General features: G+C 27.8%; 1 protein-coding gene across 11 annotated transcripts in view; it reads left to right on the top strand.

Annotated features, from left to right (window-relative positions):
• Window positions 1–22012, top strand: part of SK (small conductance calcium-activated potassium channel) — a 557031-nt gene that overhangs the window by 494054 nt on the left and 40965 nt on the right. For 3 of the 11 annotated variants that reach the window (XM_065507377.1, XM_065507372.1, XM_065507368.1), the window contains exon 9: window positions 13609–13744. The exons of the other annotated variants lie outside the window; for them this stretch is intronic. In XM_065507377.1, the coding sequence (XP_065363449.1) occupies window positions 13609–13744 (136 nt within the window). The remainder of the gene's footprint in view (window positions 1–13608; window positions 13745–22012) is intronic. 11 annotated transcript variants of the gene reach the window in all.

Below are 22012 nucleotides of genomic sequence, written 5' to 3'. Positions count from 1 at the left end.
TCGTCCATAAAAATCTTGACCCGGAAGTTTTGAAAAGTCTACCAGTACATAAGTTTTATCATCCATCACACAAACGGGTGTATTTTTTATAACATTTTACCTCAAGTTTTTCGCTCGTTCTTTTGGTTCTAAGTTCTTCACCGCAATGCGAACTAGAAATTTCTAAACTTTATACGACTTTAGCTTTGGCTGGGTTGAAACAGTGTGACGATGGACATTCAGATCTTTTATTGAAAGTCCATATTGGATTTTTTGGACAAGTTTTAATTATTTTTCACGTTCTTTTTTTGCTGCTCATTTTGAGCGTAATAACAGTTGAAAATTAATGATTTAGAAAAGATAATATCTGACATATTTTTAAAATCTAAAGTTACTAAAAAACAATAATTTGTTGGACCAAGGATAAGTTTTGATTGAAATAGTCACAATACGTTTTTTCTGACTCACTCTTCAAAGAAAAATTTTTGAAAAAATTATGTTTGAAGCTTTTTGTAATCAAAATATATTTCTGAATATAAAAACTTCATCAAAATATTCTAATAATTGATTTAAATTTATAAATTTTCAATAAAAAGTCTAAAGTTTCTTGAAGCTTTAGTTATATTAACAGTTTTAATCAAAGACTTAAGTTAGGTGTAATTAAAGCTTTTTAAAATTTAATGAAAAACAATTTTCTATTATTTTTCATACAAAAAGCTTAAATGTTCTTTTTAATTTTAATAATAAATAAAAAAGCTTCGAAGCTCCTTAAATTTCCAAAAAAATTTAAAAATCTTAGCTCTTGAGTTGAATTTGTTCCTATCAACATTTCTTGTTAGATTTAAAATCTTTCAAGATCTTCTGGTTTCATAATAGCTTAAAAGCTTTATTAAGGACATGACTAATTGAAATGCTATTAAATTTTATTATTATAGTTTCTTTATTATTTAAAAACTTGCTAAATTGTGAAACTTTAGCCGTCTTCAAGCTTTAAAGCTTTTTAAAGTCTGTTGACATGACTTCCTAAAGAGTCTATTGACATAAAATATATTTAGTTTTAAATAATTAGAACAGATGAAGTTAGACATATTTACTTAACAAATTCAAAAGCTCTTCAGTATATTAATTTTAATAAGTTTGAAATCCAATTTTAAAATTAGTTAAAAGATAAATTTTATTGTTTTTTAGATTTCTTTCTAAATTTAAAAGTTTTCAAGATCTCTTTTTTATTATTTAAATGATTTAAGGCCTTACAAAGTTCTGGCTTAATTTTAAAGTATTAGGGTTCTTCAAGGTCATGAATATTTTAAAAGCTATTAAGTTTTTCAAATAAATTATATAGCTTTATTAAAAATTAAAAACATGCTTATGAACCTTAATGAAAGCAAAACCTTGATTTAATATCATGAAAAGATTTAAACATTTTTGGAATAAATCAAACATCTGTTCTGTACGCGTTTCAGATTTCATGCTAAATTTAAAAGCTTTTAAGATTACTTTCATTATTATTTTACAGCTCTACCAATTTCTTGCTAAATTGTGAAGCTTTAGGTATCTTCAAGCTCATGACTAATTTAAAAGTTATTAAGCTCTATAATTGTAAATGTTATTGCATTTTTATACTTTTCTTGTCAAATATAAAAGCTTTTAATACATCAAAAATGAGTTTAGTGCTTAAAACTCTTCATATTCTTCATGAATTCAAAAGCTTTATTATTCAGAAAAATGTTAGAATTCTTCTATGTTTGATACGTTTAAAAGCTCTGTTGATAAATTTAAAGGATCCAGTTTTCTTAATAAAAATAAAATCTTTTGATTCCTTAATAATTTTAAAGCCGTGAAACTAAAATTAAAAGCTTTTTGTTCTATAAACTTCTAAATTTAAATTCTTATAAGCTTTCCAAATTTCTTGTTACAGCTTTTAGCATTTCCAATTTTTTTTAAAAGTTTAATAATCAAATCCGGATGTCTTGCGACATTAAAAGCTTTTAAAATCTCCTGCTTTGTTTTTGAAAGCTATTAGGTTCTCAAACATTTTCTTTCAGTCAAAACTTAAAAGCTTTAAACTCTAAAACAAGAGATAGACAGCGACATAAGTCGGTTGTTACAACAGGCAGATTTAATTTATAAGTACCTTCGAGGAAAAATATTGGATTCTCGTGATAATAGAACAAGGATTATGTATTACAAAGATGAAAAAAGCTATGGTTTTGTATTGCGGACAGGATCTAAACTTAGGGGTATTTTGGGCGGTTTTTTCTTTTAACTATGGCCATATTTAATTCATTCGTAATTCCTACGGATATTGTATTCTCGTAATATAAAAGAGGTATGTATTTCAGACGTGTATTTAAAATAATGAAATTAAGATTCACTCTGTGTTAAGAACAGTTAACAATTTTTACCAGAGTGCAGAGTAGAATGGCTCTGCCATTGTGATTTAGCTTTAACGAGAGCTTTATAAAGGGAGTCTAGTAGAAAATTGTTTACAAGTTTTATTAAGAATACAGCTCAGTTTAAAACTAAAAAGTTTTGAAAGCTTTTAGAAAGTTAAAATAGTAAATTCAATTTAGATTTTAAAATGCAAAAGAATTCTCTATTTTCATATTTTGTTCTTGGAAATTAAGCAAATAACTTCTAACTTCATCTGTTCTAATTTGAATAATATTTTTAAATAATGCGATTAAAATTATTTAATTTTCTTTAGTGATACCAAAACAATAGAACCAAAAGAAAGTACTATCAAAATAATCTTTCTTTTTTTTAAGTTAACAATAAAAATAGCATAACAATTAAAGAAATTATCTTAATTTGTAAATAAATAATTGCCTAACCTCAAAATTCAAATGAAATGCCTAAAATTTAAACAATTCAATTTTAAACTCTAATTGTCTTACAACTATATATATATAAATATTTTATTTTTTTATTTAAAAAATTTCACTTTACATTTATTTTAGTTATATGTATTATTTTCGATTATTATCTATGTTTTTTTTCTGTTTCTATTTATTTCAAATTATTTCCAATCTATTTAATTATTCAATTTTCTATATATTTTGCATTTATTAATGTCAATGTATTTCATATTATTTTCCATTCTAGTACTCGTACATTTAACATTTATACAAACATTTATAAATGATTCTTTTTTTATCTTTTAATTTCATATTTAAATGACATTTTCTTGTTTCATTCATTCATTTAATCATATTCTGTGTGAATTGTAAAATGTTATTTTAAATAAAAACAAAAATACTAAACAAAAGAAGTAAAACTAAATAAATAAATTAAACTAAAATTTATTTATTAAACATTACATACATATTTATATTATTTTTTTTTTTTTGGTAATAATCTAACTACTTAGTATCAGTATTTTTATATTTAATTGATTTCTTCTTTGTTTCTTTAATTTAATAAATGTTTTTGTTATCATTTTAATTTCTTTATTTTTAATGCAATCCATATTGAGGAAAATCCTGAATAATGTATCTTATTTCTTTGGTAAAAGGAGAATTAATTAGGGTTCTTCATATTCTCATTTTCATATTTTGTTAGACTACACATTATGTTAAGCATTTTGATTAAAAATTCTGGTTAAATATGTTCAGAACTTTAAACTAACTAATTAAATTTTAGCTTAATTCACTAAAATCTTAATTCGGAATTAAAAATCTGAGCCATTCATTCCATACATCTAATTCTTTAGCTTTATTCAAGGACTTTTATTGAAGTAAAATTCATTACAATAACAGAACTCCTTTAACCTTTGAATTCTTAAATTCTTGTTACTTCAAATCTAATACAAATTGAATTAAAATGTTTTTTCTTCATTCCGTTTTCTTTTTGTTTAGCTTTTAATCAATTACAAAATGAATTGAAAAAAATTCTTATTAAATATTTGACTTGAAGAAAAACAGAATCATTCAATGCATTTTAAAGCTTTTTTTTAGTGGATTTTAATGATTCAATAACGAATTAATTCTATATGGAATGAATTCTCAAAGGAATAAATTCAATGCACTTGAATTACAAAGGAATTCATAGGCTTGAATTAATTCACAATGAATTCGTTAACGGTATGGTAAAGAGATACAAATTATTTTGATTTCGAAACTGGAATTAAGAATTAATGCTTTCGAACCTTTGACTAGGTTTCAATATACATTGTTGTGCCCTTCACCATGACTCATGGGCCATGCGGTACAAGGAACCTTTGTAGTTTCTACATTTTTCATTTGTGACCCCATAAAGTATTGATATAGCCATGTCCATCTGTATGTTGAAATCAACTTTCCTTAGCCATCAAATAACTTACATACACGATTCATACATAAATATATCCGTTATAGTCCCGGCTCGGCTGCTATTTAAAATTAAGAAAATCGGCCTATAAATAGCTGAGATATGAATCACGACTATTTCACGATTATTTACCTATTTTTTATCCACATATATCTGGATTACTAAGTTATTAATATAGACAGTATGGATAGCTAATGATATATATTTCAAAGCCCTTTCCAACCACGTATAGTAATTTGGACTTGAAATAGTTAAAAATCGGGAAAATAATTTTTAAACCATTGTTAGCTATGAGCTTTTCCCATCTTTCTGGCAACATATGGATTCCGAGCCAATAAAACTGATCTTGATTTGAGGCCAAGAACAAATCAAGCCAATATCGTATACTCTGTTCTAAAGTGAAGCATATCCCAGAGAGATCGTTCTGCATCGATCGAAACGGACTCTATAAAGCGGCTGAGTCTCATTCTACTTCATTCTAAGTTGTATTTAACAGGTATTGTATCATGTGGCCTAGCGTTGTCATGATGGAATATTACGTTTTAATGTATCGCTTCAAACGAATCAGTTGCATTGGGTACAGGTTTCCTGTGATGGTCTGGCCAGAATTTAGCAGCTCATAATAGATAGGACCCTTTTAGTTCCACCAAATTTAGAGAATTACCTTAGCGCCATGGATATTTGGCCTTAGAATATATTCGGCTGATTGGCTAGGCTTCACATATGATCTCGTACTCTTCGAGTTATCATAATGAATCCATTTTTCATCGCAAGTAATGATTCGGTGCAAAAATTATTTTCTATTATAGCTAGAGATGCCAAACGGGGAATCCCGTTCCCAAAAATCCCGGGGTTTTCGGGATTTCTTAAACCACGAAGCCCTGGATTTTTTAATTTTAAATCCCGGGATTTTCGGGATTTTCCAAATCCCGTTTTTCATAAATAAATAGACGAAATTGTCATTTTTGTGTGCTTTTTTATGCATTTTGACATTCTACATGCCCAAATATCGCAAAGTGATGTTCAGCAAAGTTGTTAAGCTCAACTCCTGCTACAACATAATTAATAAAGGAAAGCGGTATTTTTGGTTTTCCTAGAGTGGGGCTCTGGAAAATCAATTCTTCACATTTTTTTGTAAGTTATCTAACAAAACTCAATTTAAATCCTCTTCAAACGAAATTGATTTTATCTCAGATGAGGAGCTCGAACAAAATGAAAATATTTCGATTGCTCAAAGGCTAAAAGCTATTATTACTAAATGTAAAAAGCCCAAATAACAATAACGAAACCAAGTTATAATGTAGATTTGCAACTTGCAAAAGAAATAGATCACTTTATTTCTGAAGAAACAAGAGGAAAATACTTGCAGATTTGTTATAAGTATTTGCAAACGGTTTTGCCAATATGAAAGATGTTTTTCTGCAGCAGCATATATCGGAAACATAATTCGTTCCAATGGCAGACGAAACCATAAATGCAATAGTATGGTTTTCTTGTTGAGTTTTAGAACAATCTTCATGAAGTAATGCCTCCAATTCTTGGTCTTCAACCTTTTTTGGCTGAACTTGGCCGAACCGCTCAAAACATTTCTCGCACGTTAAAACCGATGAAACACCATAAGCATTAGTGAGAAATCGGTGTGCTTCAGCGGCATCTTTACAAATTAAAAAAGTAAAGCAAAACTTCCCGCATATGACGCTTTGTTGGCACAAAATTCAAGATTTTCGAAGCAAAAAAACTTTGTTGTTTGCACTAAAATGTTCAATAAGTAAGTGAGAATAAATGACAGATGTGTATTCTTCAAAATGACATATAAGTTATTAAAAACATCTCATACATTTGATTTGTTTCACCACAAAATAGTTTCAATCTTTATCTTAAATAATTCTTTGGTGAAAGATATATAAGAGTCAGCTCGGCCGAATATAGCTCTCTTACTTGTTTAAACCTTAATTATTTTTCTAAAATTTAATTTTAAGAATTTTTAAAAGTTTTATTTTCTATAAAAGTACTAAATGTTAGTTTTCCTGAATAGGGCAGCATTTTTTACCTAATAGTGTTTTCTTTTCTAGCATAAATGATGCCTTTATTCTGCCTTTTATCCTACTTTGTGTTCTTTTGTGAAAAAATTTAGTTTGGAAAGCGTATACGCGTTTTCCAATAATGTTGCCCAAAAACCCCGAAAATATGCTACATGTTTTACTCTTGCTTTTATCAAAGGCTTTTTAAACAGCTTTTCTTGTTATTGTTTTTGAAGTTCATTTGTGTTAATGAAATAGTTAATCATCGTTAAAAATGTAACACATTATGAGGGTATGGGGAAACTTTAATAAATGGTACAAAATATGTTGGAACCTTTTGTGTCAGAAAAGAAAACTCCATAACTTTGACTATGAATATTGCCCAAACTACTAGCCTTATTTGCACAAAACTTAAAGAATAAATACAGAAGAAGTTAAGCTTTCAAAATATTTCTAACATAGAACTCAAATTAAAACATAGAAATCGCTACAGTGGGTTAAAACTATAAATAAAACATTTTTTAACTTTGTATTTGTAAAAAATAGAAAACGGTTTTAAAATTTTAGTAAAACCAAAACAAGTTTGTAAATATGGATTGTATTAAATATTTTACTTATTATTTCTTATATTTTTTATACAAAAATAAATGTATTTTCTTTAATTTCTTGTACATACAAAAAAACAATACTTATTTTATTTCCTTAAGCTATAAATGTTATAAATTTAATTACTTATATATATTAGTTTTTTTCTTACAAAATATCTCAATGTATAAAGTATTGGCTTTTCATAGATCTCCTACTATTACTACAACTACATCATTTTCATATACTCGTACATTTATTTGAACTTTTTGAATTTTTATTTTTCAAAACATCATCAAAACAGCATGAACATTTAACCAATAAAACTGTAATATAAATTCAAATAGAAATTAAAAAAAAAATAAAACTTGTCAACAAATTCAATCAAATACTAAAACAATAATACAAATTAGCAAAACATTAAATAAAAACAATTAGCAAAAGCTTTTCATCGATGACCAAATAGCTACAGTCAATTTACAAACATTTGAAAAACAATTATTTACTTTTTTTTTGTCACATTTAAAACTAATTACTAAAAATTCATGCTTTAAATAAAATAAGTCTAAAACAAAAATATTTGTATAATATTTTACCAAAAAAAAAATACCTCAAATTGTTTTAGCCGCCATTTAAAATTACAAAAAATAAATAAATAAAACAAACAAAATAAATAGGTTTTATAAAAACTCATTGTTCAACTATTTGTTTTTGTAAAGATTTTTTTATTTCAGTTTTATCAACAACTTTTTTTAAATTAAATATTTACTTTACATTTTTAGGAGTAATTTATTGTAAAACTGCTTTATTTACAAAAAAAACTATGAATATTTGAATACAGTAAAATTCCAATTAACTATTTAAGATCTAAAATTGCAGACGTCTTTGTAATATTTATAAAGTTAATTATTTTAACTGATTACAGGCTTATTAATAGGGAAATAATAACCATATTCACACATTACACGCAAGGACTTACAGCATGAGTTGTCAGTAAAAACAAAATTCTATAGATAAAATACTGACACCGAATATGCGACGGCATGCGATTTTTCCCCCTCAGATACGGAGATTTAATCTCAAATTTTGGCGTGTGTTTTGAAATTAGATAGTATATCGAGTGCCCTGATAGGCAAGCAAAAATCTTCGTAGTTTGTGTTTGTTTGAAAAAAATTTAAAATCCATAATTTACTTATCCTTCACCTTTATGTGAGATTATACCATTACAACACTTCTTCTAAGAAATGCAGACAGTATTTAGGAGTCAATAAAATGTATATGCTTAACATTTTCTAATTATTAGCCTAGTTTTAATAAACTATGGTCCAACAATCTAATTGAAAGTATTCTCCTAACCAAATTTGCTTGAAATCGGATCATCTTCAATATTTGGAGTAGAGAACTGACGAGCTAACAAACTATTATATTATATTATTATTTTTGGCTTTGTATATCAATTCCGAGAAGAAGTAAGGCGACAATAAATTTTTATTTCTTCTTTGAAACGAATTCAATTTAATATTTTTTAGATTTTAAACAAATATTTTTTTTCACCCAGCTAAAACGCTTAAAATACAAAAATTTACTAAAAATAAATCTTAGTGCAATTATTCAATATTAAGTATACGTATACCTGCTCTACTCTAAATTGAGTAATCCTAAAATTATGCAATGGATTTTGTTACATGTTTTTTATTATTTGCGTATGAGTAATATTTAATTGTACAAAATTGTATGGATAAATAAGGGAAGAATTACAAAATTTATACAAGGCATCGCCTACCCTTTTCAAATTAGTAAAAACTTGGTACATACTAGGGTGATCGGCCCGGTTTCTAATAACCGGTTATAACCGGTTTTTTTGGTAAGGTCGGTTTCGGTTTTTTTGAAAAGCACACATTTCGAATATCCACTTTTTCTAAAAGTGTGTTTTTATGAGTTTTAGTGTATTAAAAACTTTAAAAAATATTCAAAAAAAAAAAAAACACTCCAACTATTTTAGAAGACTTTTTATATTTAGAAAATGTCACAAGTGATCTGGAAAGCCTGAAAACTTACTCAATGCTTTGTTTTCTATATGTTTTACAAATACACCGAGTAAAAGATGATTTTCAATGTCTAGTTTTATAAAAACAAAAAAAAATCGATATACTCCAAAGCATTTAAACTGTGTTTTACTTATTCCTAAGAGATTATTTTACATTCATAAGGTCTTCAAATTTACTGACGCAAAATTTGACCCAAATAGAAAATAGAAAATAGATTTTAGAAATTAAATGAAAGTCATAAAATATCAAAAATATCAACCACCCATTTTTAGAAAAAATGCAATTTTAATTTTAAAATGGGTAAAATTTTACCCGAAAACCTCATGAAGGATAAGAAAAACAGTAGTTCCAGTATAATGTTCAGCAAGTATGATGAAAAGAGACAGATATATATTAGAGCTACCAAAGATATATTGTAGTGCTACCAAAGCTCTGAAAAAATGTAACTTAATTGTGCGTAACAAAAGACCTTAAGTCCAAACAAGTTTATAGATATTTTTTGCCAATTTGTTTTTCTAAAAAACTAACGTAGTTGTTGACATTTGAAATTAAACAAAAATTCATAAAGAATCGATCACCCTAGTACATACTTTCTTTATGGTCATACATAATTAGAAGTTGCTCAAAAATTTAAAACTAAAATATTAAAAATTTTGTATTTTATAGAGGTTCAAAATTTAAATTTTATATAAGAACCCTGTGCTCTTCGCTACCTCTAGTAAAATAAAAAATATGAAACAATTTTATAAAAAAATTAAACAATTTTTTGACCAATACAGCATAAAAAACTACTAGGTAACCAATGTGATATCATCGCAAAATCCTTGGCGGAGATAAATTTAAAAATTAATCCATTCCATGCTCTACTTATATAAGAATTATTAAATAATACTGAAAATAAAATGACACCAGTCACACGTGATCTGTAAAAAAGTACATCAAAACACTTGATTACTCTCAAGCACTGGTGAATCTCACCAGATTCAAAACGAGGTACAACCCAATATTCCATTTCGCAATCCTTTCTGTTGTCATATGACATGGAAATATAATCCCTTACTACCTGGTTAAAGGATAATTTTGTGGATTTTCGAGGACGTTTATCCTTTATGGCAACTTTTGTCTAAGAGGGATTTTGTTTTGATTTCTTGATGACTCCGTTGGCTGCTTTTGACAGAGCTTTTGAGTTGCCGAGTATATCTTGCAGTGACCATCCATGTAGTGAAGACAAAAACTTGTGGGTAAGTGTCCTGGTACTGCCTGGAGGCTAAAATATCATGCATTGAAGACGTGAATAGATTAGAAAAACAACCTTTTTACAGTGGGCGCGTGTCCTGGTACTTTAGAGAAAATGTTAGTCAGTTCCTGGTTCTTATAAGTGAGGGAAAATTAAAAACGATGTGTCAAAGGATTAAAAGAGTAGGTTGTTTGATAACTGTTTATTGTGTAGGCCTTTAAGTTTATTATCTTAAAATTTGGTAACAGAAATAGTACTGCATTTGATTATTTTCCAGGTGGTGGAGAGACAGTCGTACTTATAATTTCATAAGACTTACCATAATCTTCTCAATCTCTGGATATTTTTTATCGTGACGATAAAAATGTTAATTGGAGGTTTATCGTTACGAAAAACGATAACCAGATATTGAGAAAATGGGGGTTAAGAGTTCATTCATCACAAGTGGCAGTGCATGGTAATAAAAGAAAATTTTGAATTATTCATTCATTTTTCATACATACACCTAAAAGCATGCTACGAAATACTACTACCACAACATATTAATTCCATGAAAAATGCATACAAAATTTCGGCATTTCTTATTTTGCAGCTATTTGTTATGTCCAATTCAAATTCGAATTTAGCAACATAATTTATTTCATTGAATGCAAATATAAATGAACTTTTAGTTTTCATAGATTTCTGATTAAGATCACAACATTATCAAACTTAACTAAAACACGAAACCCGTGTCGCAGTTTTAAAGATAACGTGAAATGCAATGAAATTTCTGGTTTGGGCAAAGTTAAAATCATGATTTCAGTTTTCATCATATTAATGTTCCCTCTGAATTTAACTAGAACGCTAATGAAGCCAAAAATGACGATGAAATTTTTCTCAATTTTGTTAATTGTTATATGACTGGGGATTTACAGCAGATGGAGTATGTTTTGAATTTGCTTTTTTGTTTTTAATTACTTATTCTCAGTAATTGAACATTATAGTGTAAACATCAAGGGTTTTTGCTTCGAAAATGTCAAATTTTGTACCAACAAAGCGCCATATGCGGCAAGTTTAGTTTTACTTCTTTAATTTGAAAAATAATTAAAGCCGATAGGTCTTGAAAGACGATTTTGAATGTCTAAAATAAAGTTTTATACTTTTTACACCGAATCATTACTTGCGATAAAAAAAAAAATAATCCATTACGATCATATGTGAAGCCCGGCCAACCAGCCGAATCGACATCAAAGCCAAATATCCATGGCCTTGAGGTAATGCTCTATTATGAGCTGTTAAAGTCTGGCCAGACCGTCACAGGGAACCTGTACCGAACGCAACTGATTCGTTTGAAGCGAACATTGGCGAAAAACGCCCAGAATATGTGGTCAGACATGAAACCGTAAAAATTCATCATGACAACGCTAGAATGAATTGTTTGGGAAGTTTTGCCTCACCCGTCTTACAGTTAAGACCTTGCCCCGTCCGAATTATGTTTTTTTCGATCGGTGCAGAACACTCTCTCTGGGATACACTTCACTTCAGAACATAGTATCCGAAATTGACTTGATTCATTCTTGACCTGAAATGATGAGCAGTTCTTTTGGCTATTAAACCACATGTTGCCAGAAATATGGGATAAGCTCATAGCTAACAATGGCCAATACAATGTTTCAAAATAATAACTAAACATTTTAAAAAATCCCGCATTTTTAAGGCATACACCCAATATTTCATTAACACAAAAGCACTTCAAAAAAGTATTTGTTTAAAAAACAATAACAAGAATAGCTTATCCTTTTTTTATATCAAAATTATTTGTAAAAGTCAGAATAATGGCATCATTTATGCTAGAAAAGAAACCGCCATTTGTATTGTTTATATGCAGAAATTATCTGCACAAAAATATTGCATACTTTTGGGTACTTGTGTATAAATTAAATCCCAAGGGGGAAGGACTGATACGGAAATACTTATGTGACTGGTTCTACCGTTAGGTCTAAATCTTTAAATCATTTGAACACAGTGATGGCCTATGATGTGGTAAATTGACTTTTTTTTTAGAAAATGTCACGGAAATAACCCAAATCAATTTGTTCCATTTTGAATATTAAAATATGGATCACAAAGTTGGATTAACATTAATTGCTTTGTTTAAAACACATTGATTAGTTGTCAATAATTGAAGAAGTAAAGTGATATGTTCTCTTCTCACATGTCAATTGTAGATACATTTCACTAAGGGACTCTTGAAAACCGTGAAAGTAGTTGGGAGATCTTCGATATTATTGTATAATGAAAAGATCTTCAAATAACATCAAAGAATATAGAATATGAAAACGATCACTAAAATCAAGTTTAACGATGACATTTTCTCCAAAAACCACCCATAGAAAATTGTGTGACTTTATTTTTCTGATTTGTTTTCATATTTAATCCAAGTTTTTTACACTTTATAAATCTATTGACAATTCTTGTTTACATTGTTGTTTACAATTCCTAGATTTATTTAAATTTGTTGAACTATTTCAAATTTGTTCATATACTTCATACTTTGTGCTTGAAATAACAGAAAACTTAGTTATTTTACCATAATTTATATACAAATCTTAATAATTTTCAATAGTTGTCATCAAATGAACTGCAATAGAGTTCGTAATTGTTTAGAACTAGTTCCCATAGATGTATTACAACCAAAAAATATAAATATCTATAAAAATAGCCTGCACCTTAGTTTCACCAAAGAAAACTATTTCAGTAAAATTTAAATTTTTACTCAAATAATTGGAATTTTACTGTATTTTGTATATCAAGTTTACTTTATTTCAAATTCAGTTAATCAAATTTTTCAATTATTTTATTTATTTTATATTTTATTACTTTATTAGTTACTTTTATTTTTTCTACAAACTAATAAACTGTAAAAATTTAAATAAGAAAAAAATTTAAAAATATATATATTTTATAGTACTTAATTGAATATAAATTATAAACAAATTCATATGCAAACAAAAAAACAATATCATGTCTATATTATTTATTTGTATTTATTTTTGTTTTTTCAATTTTTTTCCAAAAACATTTCTACTACTCTACTACTCCTACCAACTACTACTACTACCTCTACTACTTGTTAAACAACAAATTATGAAAATAATAAAAAAAAAAATCTACTACAATCCGAAAACAACTACCATCCGAAAACAAATCCGAAAAACAATCAATCAATCAACCAACCATCAAATATAAACAATCAAACAAACAAAAAACTCTTACCAAAATCATCAAATTCCAAAATAAAAAAAATTAAATTAAAAATGTGATGTGAATGTTTAAATTCTGAAAACAAAAAATCTTTAAAATCTATTTTTTTTTTCAATTTATGCTTTTAATATCCAAAACAAACTCGTTAAAAACAAACCAACAAAATGTTTGAAAAATAATACAGGTTTCATGATGAGGAGCACGCGAATTTGCTAAACTCCATGTGGCTAACAGCCATAACATTTTTATGTGTTGGCTATGGTGACATAGTGCCAAATACATATTGCGGACGTGGTATAACCTTAACATGCGGTATGGTGGTAAGTATTTATTTTGCAAAACAAAACAAACCCAACCAAACAAAAATACAGTTCAGTACAGTACAATACAGAAATAAAAACAAACAAATTGTGTCTTCTTGCTCTGACTCCTTCTCATTTTCCCAATAACAGCACATTAACGCAATCACTCTCTCACACTCACACACACATTCAACCGCAAACAAACAATAACAATTCAATATGAGAGTGTGCAAATTAAACCGTTTGATCTGTTAATGTGTGGGTGTGTGTTTTTATTGTTGTGTGCAGCGAGGGATAGATGAGAAAGAGAGAGAGGGAGGGAGAGGCAATGAGAATCATATAGCCAGAGTGTGTGTGTAAGTTAAATAGCGCTGTATGATAATGGTGAAGATTATTAAAATCATACAAACACCAGCCGGAAGCAGCCGGAAACAGCTACAAACAAACGAAATGAAACGAAGCTAAATAAAACAACAACGAAACCATAAAACAATAACAAGCAAACAAATCATCATTTTAAATGTGTTTATTTGACTGACTGAATGACCGGCCGACCACGAGTACTACACTAAATGAGTAAATGAGTGATTTAACCACAATAATCTAACTGACGACAAATAAATCAACACTTTTTAGTGACGTTTTATTTTCTGTATTTCTTTTTTTTTGTTGCCTGTAACCACAAATTGTGTAACATGTTTTTTCAACATTCCCCGGTAATCAGCGTATAATCAAAAGTACGTTTTTTTGTTGTGTATGATTTTTTTTTTGTTCCGTAAACTGTTACGTGTAGACATTTAATTAGGAAATAGGCAACACCAGCGCCACCAACACCACTAACCACCACATTGTATAAAGAGTATTTGTATAATCATAATAATGAAATGGTTTTTGTGGTAAGATATGTAAAACAGAGTCCAAAACGGTTGGTTTTTTTGCCCCTTTTTTCTACTTATCCTGTAAATGGTTAATAACTCTTAAAATATATAAATAAAATATAGCAACAACATTTACTACAATGTTTAACTTTACCAGAGAGTTTTAGTTCAATCCATATTTTTGTTTTACTTAGGTATTACTAAAACAACTTATTAAATTTTGTTTAAAATAAAACTAATTTAAGTATATTTCATTTCATTTTCTTATACATAATTTATTTTTATTTATGTTTTTTAATTTTTAATAATTTATTGAAATTTTTTTGTTGTGTATCAGTGTGCGTGTGTATGTATCAATGTGTGTGTTTTGTATAACAAAATTCCCATATATTTTTGTAACTCCTTTCAATGTTTCATTAACTCTATTTTTATTTTGTCTGTCTTTTTTTAACAATTTTTTTCAATTATTTATTTATTTATTCTTCTTAGTTATTCTTCTTAATACTTAATAGCTCGTTTAACTTTATTTCTTTTAGTATTTAAAAACTTTCTTCACTCCATATATTTTATTTAACTCTAATAAACTTTTTTCTTAAAAAAATTTCTATAAATTTTACAAAATATTTTAGCTTGCAAACAAATACAATCATATTTAAGTGCACTACTACAAAGTTTGTTCAATAATTTACAAATTATATTAAAATTAATATGAATATTTCAATATGACATACATTTTCTATATATTTAAGTAAATTAAAAAAGTTTCTCTAATGAAAGGTTAATAAAATTTAAACAATATATAATATTAAACAATATTGATGATTTAATTAAAGATTTTTTATAATAACCCTACTATATAAAATTTCCTGGCCCCTTTTCCTATCATAATCCCATATCAAATTATTATTCAAAACTTTAACAATCCTTTCTTTAAAAGCCTTTCAATTAAAATATGACATTACTATGCGATTTTATAAATTTTCTAATATATTTTAATACAATAATAATAATTAACAAGTACAAAAATCAAATATTTTATCCTTTTTTTATAGATACTATAAAATTCAGATCCTTCCAAAAAATAATGAGACTTTCTTAATGACAATATAGATAATTAAGAAAGTACGTAGGCCCCATTTAATACAGTACGATTAAAAAGAACTAATTTATTTCATGAAGTAGTAAATATGACATTATATTATATAAATATATTTAAAAAAATATATTCTAGATGTTATATGGGAGCTATGGAGATCTTGAGTTAGCTATAGACTGATTTCTGTTTACTTCTGTTAAATTATATCTCGAAAACCATATTTTCCCCACCGTTGGATCGATCAATCTTTTTAGAATTATGTAGTCCGATTTAAGTAAATATAAAAAAAATGTGTGGAGAATTTTATCTTAAAACTAATACAAGAAACAGATGGGCAATTATGAACTCGATTTTGAACTTTTACCCATGCCAATATATTTAAAAGAAATTATCCCATAAGTACAACTTTTTTGCAACTAAAGACAAGATTTACCAACATCGTTAAAACATCGAAATGTAAATTTAATGGTATCCCGACTCTTGTTTCATGCTGATCAGAATGTTGTAACTTTTAACGTCTCTGTTTAATTATGTCCGAATTCTTTATTCATAATAAACTTACTTAATATGACTTTGTATTGATACACAACCTATTTGGTCGCTCAGTGGGATATCTTTCAAAATAAATATTTTTAATTCAAGACATAACATTTTTTATTTTTTGTGCAAAATCTATTTTTTCAAAATCTGCCCTTTTTAATTTTTTTATTGCTTCCTTTAAGAGGTTTTTAGTCGCTTAGTGGGATGCAAGTTTTGTAACTCAAGATATAGTACATTCGGAAAAAAAAAATTTCGATCATTTTTATTTTTTTTTTTAATTTTTTATTTCGAAAGATTAAAGAAGTAGCTATCTAAACTATTTAGGACACACTTTGCTAAGAACAATAGATAATAAGTTAAATGGATGAGAAGAAATAACAGTTTGGCCAAAATGTCAAATTTTGACACCCCTCTAACTCAGAGAGTTCTTGACCGATCTTGTTGAAGAATTGTGTCTGAATTTCTATCCAATAGGACTAACCTTGGTGCAATTTTCTTGACATAAAATCCCCCATATATATTTTTTAATTTTTTCACTAAAAATAAATATATATACATATATATGATTATTGTTATACTCGATAACATCTACCAGAAAATTAGTATCACTTCCCAGGTATTTCTACTTCATTCTTTATTGTATCACTGTGCAATCCATATATTTCTTTCAGTGCTCATTAGAAAATATAAATGTGCATTCGGTTTAGTAATAAGCTTTTGATTCAAACGAACAAAGTTCAAGTTTTTCGTTTGAAATCTGGGGAGTTAATTTAATAAGGAAATATGTTTTAGAAACATAAAGTTAATTCGTAAACAAATTATGTACCTTCGATTCAAATTATTCGATTGTTCCTTTGTTTGAATAAAGCGAATAATTCGAATTAGAGATTTTTAATTGTTCGAATAATTCGATCACATATTTAAAATTAATCGAATTATTTAAATAGTAAGAGATTAAGTTTTAGTAAGAGATTAAATTTTTTTTCTTCGTAAAGTCATACATAAAGTCGTATCGTCTAAAGATACCTTTAATAACATTACTTATATACATTTCAAGATTATCTTGTTCATCAGTTTGAACGAATACATTTCAATTAGGGTTTTTATCCCGGGAATCCCCGGTACAAATTTCCCGGGAACTTTGCCAATTTTTCACTACCCGATTCCCGGGATTTTTAGTCGGGAATCCCGGGAATAAAAAACTGATGAAAATACAAATAAAACAAATAAGAACTCAATTTTTTTCACCAAAAAAACCGTGAAATGTTTTTTATAGTTTTTTACTTACATCTCTGCAATATTATTTATTTGGGGTTTTTTTGTATGAAAATTTAAAAAGAGAATTCATTATTTATTATTGAATCATTCTGATTTCTTCAAATTTCTTCATCAAATCCATAACAAAATAGCTTCAAAAATGTATTAAATGATTAAGTTTGTCTTTCATTCAAATATATTACAAAAAGGCTTAAGACATTCTTTTTAATTAATTTTGTAAATGATAAAAACAAAACTGAATCAAGAAAAAAAATTTTAACTTAATTTGAATTAACAAAAATTTAATCATTCAAAGTTTGTATAAATTCTGTTATTAATTAACTTCAAAATTAATTCAAAATTAAACAAAGTCTTTTGAATCCAAAAAATTAAATATTGGGAATGGATTTATGAAAGGCTGACATTTTTTAATTACGGATTAAGATTTTAGTGAATTAAGCTCAAATTGTGTTAACTAATTCGAAGCTCTGATATATAATATTTATAACACTATGTTTTTATATGAAATTTGGCTATAATATTCCTAATTTACAGTATCATTATAAATCTCGGGAGTAGCCGGGTACCCGAGAATGTAGAAAATAATTTCCCGATTCCCGGGAAATTAAAAACCCTAATTTCAATATCACAATTATCATTTTTGCTGGAATTCAAATTCATGTGTTGAATTATAGTCAAGCAATTGAATCACAGTTACATTACACCCTATTTCCATAGTATTGTCCAGTAAATAGGAAACATAAATCCATTCCATATGATTTTTGTTTGAAAAATATTTAATTTTTTCAAATATTTGTGAAGTATTACTAACATTTTGATTAGCATTATTTGTTTAAAGATAAAGTATATCAATATCGATCAAATATACATATAGCGTATGTAATACATAACTGATATTCTTATAAACCTTCCCATCATATGTGGACCATAAAATTTCATTAAAAATCGTCTGTTTTTATACTAAATAACTATAATATACTTTTATATCCACCATCAAAAAAGATGATTTTGTCATTCCGTTTGTAACATATCGAAATATTCGTCGTAGAACCAAAAATAATATACATCCTGGGTTGTCGTAAGGTTCTAAGACGATGTAGCTGTATGATGTATGTCCGCCCATCTGTTTGTTGAAAACATGATAGCAACCAAACGAAAGGGGCTAGCTGGCTGACATTTTTTACAAATACTCCCTCTTAATAAAGTTTTTTTGGAATTGGTCCATTTCACCCTCATACAAATGTCTGCCTGTAATACTTTTTGAGCAATCATAAATAAGGGGTCCCCGATAGTGTAGGCGGTAGTGGGCTGTACTATCAATCTGAGGGTTGCTGGTTTGATTCCCGCCAGAGACTCTGGGTGTATCTGCTGACAAGCAAAACGCTTCGCAGTTTGTATTTAAAAAAAATATATATATAAAAATACCTCGGTACACTGAAAACATTCATCACTCTCTTATCAATTTCGATAAAAGTCTCAAACTAGTTGCTCAACATGCAAATGTCGAACGGCTCTTAAATGAAAAAAGAAGAGTTCGAAGAGCGTGGCAATTGCATAAATCCCCCCAACTCAAATCAAAGCTTAAAGATTAAAAAGCTCTTGAAATTTCGAAGAATGAAATCATTGAATAAATATCTAAAAAATCTGGACGCAAACCCAGAATCAGATTACTCACTATGGTGAGCCACAAAAAGTCATAAATGACATGTCATTTGCAAAATATCCTTGCAAAATTCAAGTGGTGAATGGGCAAGAAATAAAACAGAAAAAGGGAATCTATTTGTTAATCATTTAAAACAAGTATTTATACCGAATACATCAAATGAATCAATTTAGTTGCCACCTGTTGTACACTATTTTGGAAATGCCGTACCACTACGTTTTAAGATTCGAGAGATCGAAAAGGCTATTGTTGTTGATTTAAACTCCAAGAAAGCGCCTGATATTGACAAAATCAGTAACAAGATGCTTATGGAGCTACCCCGGATAGCAATAAAAATAATTCTTTTTATTTGTAATGCTATATTATCCACCAGAATGGAAAATTTCACTAGTTACCATGATACCTAAGCCGGGAAATGATCAGACACAAGTAGAAATATACAGACCTATTTGAGAATATACTCATGAATAAGTTGTACCTGATGTTAATTGAAAAAGAAATGTAGGAACAAAATTTGAGAAATATTAAAATAAAAGCTCATGTTTACTTAAAATATATCCATATTTACTAGAGCCCTGCATATGTGACTCTATTTGTCACACACAATGAGTAATCCATTGCTTTGCACTCAACTCATTTATTGTTTTGAATATTATTTACAAAGTGTACGTACTTTTGATTTTAATAATTCAAATTTTTGTTCTACTCAATCATTGCGAGTATTATTATGTATGTGTACGTCTACATTCAAATCGAGTAAGTAAACAACTTACGTATATAAAAAGAATACAAAATAAATATTCTGAATCGAGTGAATCGAGTTTTAAATGCCAAAAGAAAAATAATTAAAGCAAATAATAATAAAAAAATATGAAATCCATCGTATACAGAATATTGATTTAAGAAATATAACTGCTGTTTTGACATAATTCGACCCTTTGAAGACGCCTCGAAGATACTAGAGGGTATTTCTCTCCCTCCAACAATTCATTTGGTCTACATTTATGTAAACAGCCTTCTAAAGAAATGCGCTGAAAACATTGAGGTTATAAGTATTGCCAAGGCTTTGAAAAACGAGCTTAGGCACTACTTGGAAACTGTCGTTTTTTCTAATTTGACCATCTGGCATCGAGTTGCACTATTTCTGTTCCCACCTGCAAACAAATTGCTAAGTTTCTCTGAAGAAGATCGAAATCTTATAAAATTGAAATGTATTGAGTTGATACAAAGCCTAATACAGAATTGTGAGCCTATGACAGAACCACAATAACAATCAGTAGCTCCAATCTCATCGAAAAATTTAGAACTGTTTTCAGATTTTATTCGATCATCTGATTTTCATACCAACGAGGATTCAGTGGCCTCAGAGTTGAGACGATACTAAACAACAGAAGTGTCCTTTTTTGATGATTTCGACACACTTAAGTGGTGGGATTCGCATAAGAACGAGTTCCCCTTTTTACACAAATTGAGATGCCGAATCTTAGCAATACCTGCAAGTAGCGCACCTTCAGAAAGGGTTTTCTCTTGTACCCGTAACGTAATTTCTGGAAAACTATGCTCGATTGCCTCAAATGATATTGCGGTAAATCAAATTATTTTTTTACTCATGAATCACATAAAATGCAGTTCCACAAGAAGTAGATGCTCTCTTCTTGTGGTCCTTATATTTTATATTTTTCAATTTACAGTAGTTTTGCTTACATCTCTAAATAACATTTAAATATAATTATTACATGAGTTAGATTAATAAAATATACATGTAATCAATAATGCGTTTTATTTGTAATCTCTCTATAAAAATTCATAAGAATAGTAATTCGTTCAAAGAATTTCATTATAATTAATATGCTGTTTTTCGATAGCGAACGAGTGCTTTTTGTGGACGTTTTACATGTATTTTGTTTTTGTTACAATAATAAAACACATGTTAAATTTCCACTCAAAGTACTCGTTCGCTATAGAAAAACAGCACATAAATTACATAATAAAGCCCTCTATGATTCGATTCACTTGCTGTTTTGCACTCGATTTGAAACACAGAAACACTCTCAATACTCATATAATGCTATACTCTTTACATTCATGTATTTTGCTTTATTTGAAATTTTTGTCAAATACGTTTTTGTTTTGAATAAATTATTATATTCATTCAAAAAACAATGAGTGAGTCAAAAACAGTGCTTGAAAAAAATTAAATGTTTTAAAATATTATTTAAGTCACTCATGCAGGGCTCTAATATTTACTTGTATATGAGTTTTTTTTTTGATTTTTAAAAATTTTATTAAACAAATTTCAGAATTTATTGAGAATATAATAGGGAATTCCCTCTATTTTTCGTATCTGCGATTTAAATTTTGCAATTTTCGAGTAAAACAAATTATTTGGCCATATTTTGGCGAATGAGGTCAATTTCCTTACTGTTATGAATTTTAAGTAAAACCTATTCAGAATATTATAGTCCAGGTAATTGTAAATATAGTCTGAAAGTTTTACTAAAATCGGAAAACGCCAATCCTTAAATCGTGAAGGTCAAAGGTCAAATTTTTCAATATTTGGAATTTCTCATGGAAAGATAGCGAAAGGTTATATATTTTTGGGTCGATTTTGAGAAATATAACATGAAGTCTATATAATAAATTTTAAAACAGCACAAAAAGAAAATTAACAATTAATAGTGCTTGGGGTTAAAATGACATTCATTTTAAAAATACGAAAAATACATTCAATATGAATGGAGCTAATTTTAATCTTTTTCAGAATTAAATAAACTGAATCATTCAAGTTATTTTTTAAATTTAATAAACAAAAAGTACACTAAAGTGTTAAA

This window comes from Calliphora vicina, chromosome 4, assembly GCF_958450345.1.
Source record: "Calliphora vicina chromosome 4, idCalVici1.1, whole genome shotgun sequence".
Classification (NCBI taxonomy): domain Eukaryota; kingdom Metazoa; phylum Arthropoda; class Insecta; order Diptera; family Calliphoridae; genus Calliphora; species Calliphora vicina.
The sequence above is the reverse complement of the archived record's forward strand: the minus strand, read 5'-3'. Positions and strand labels throughout refer to the sequence as shown.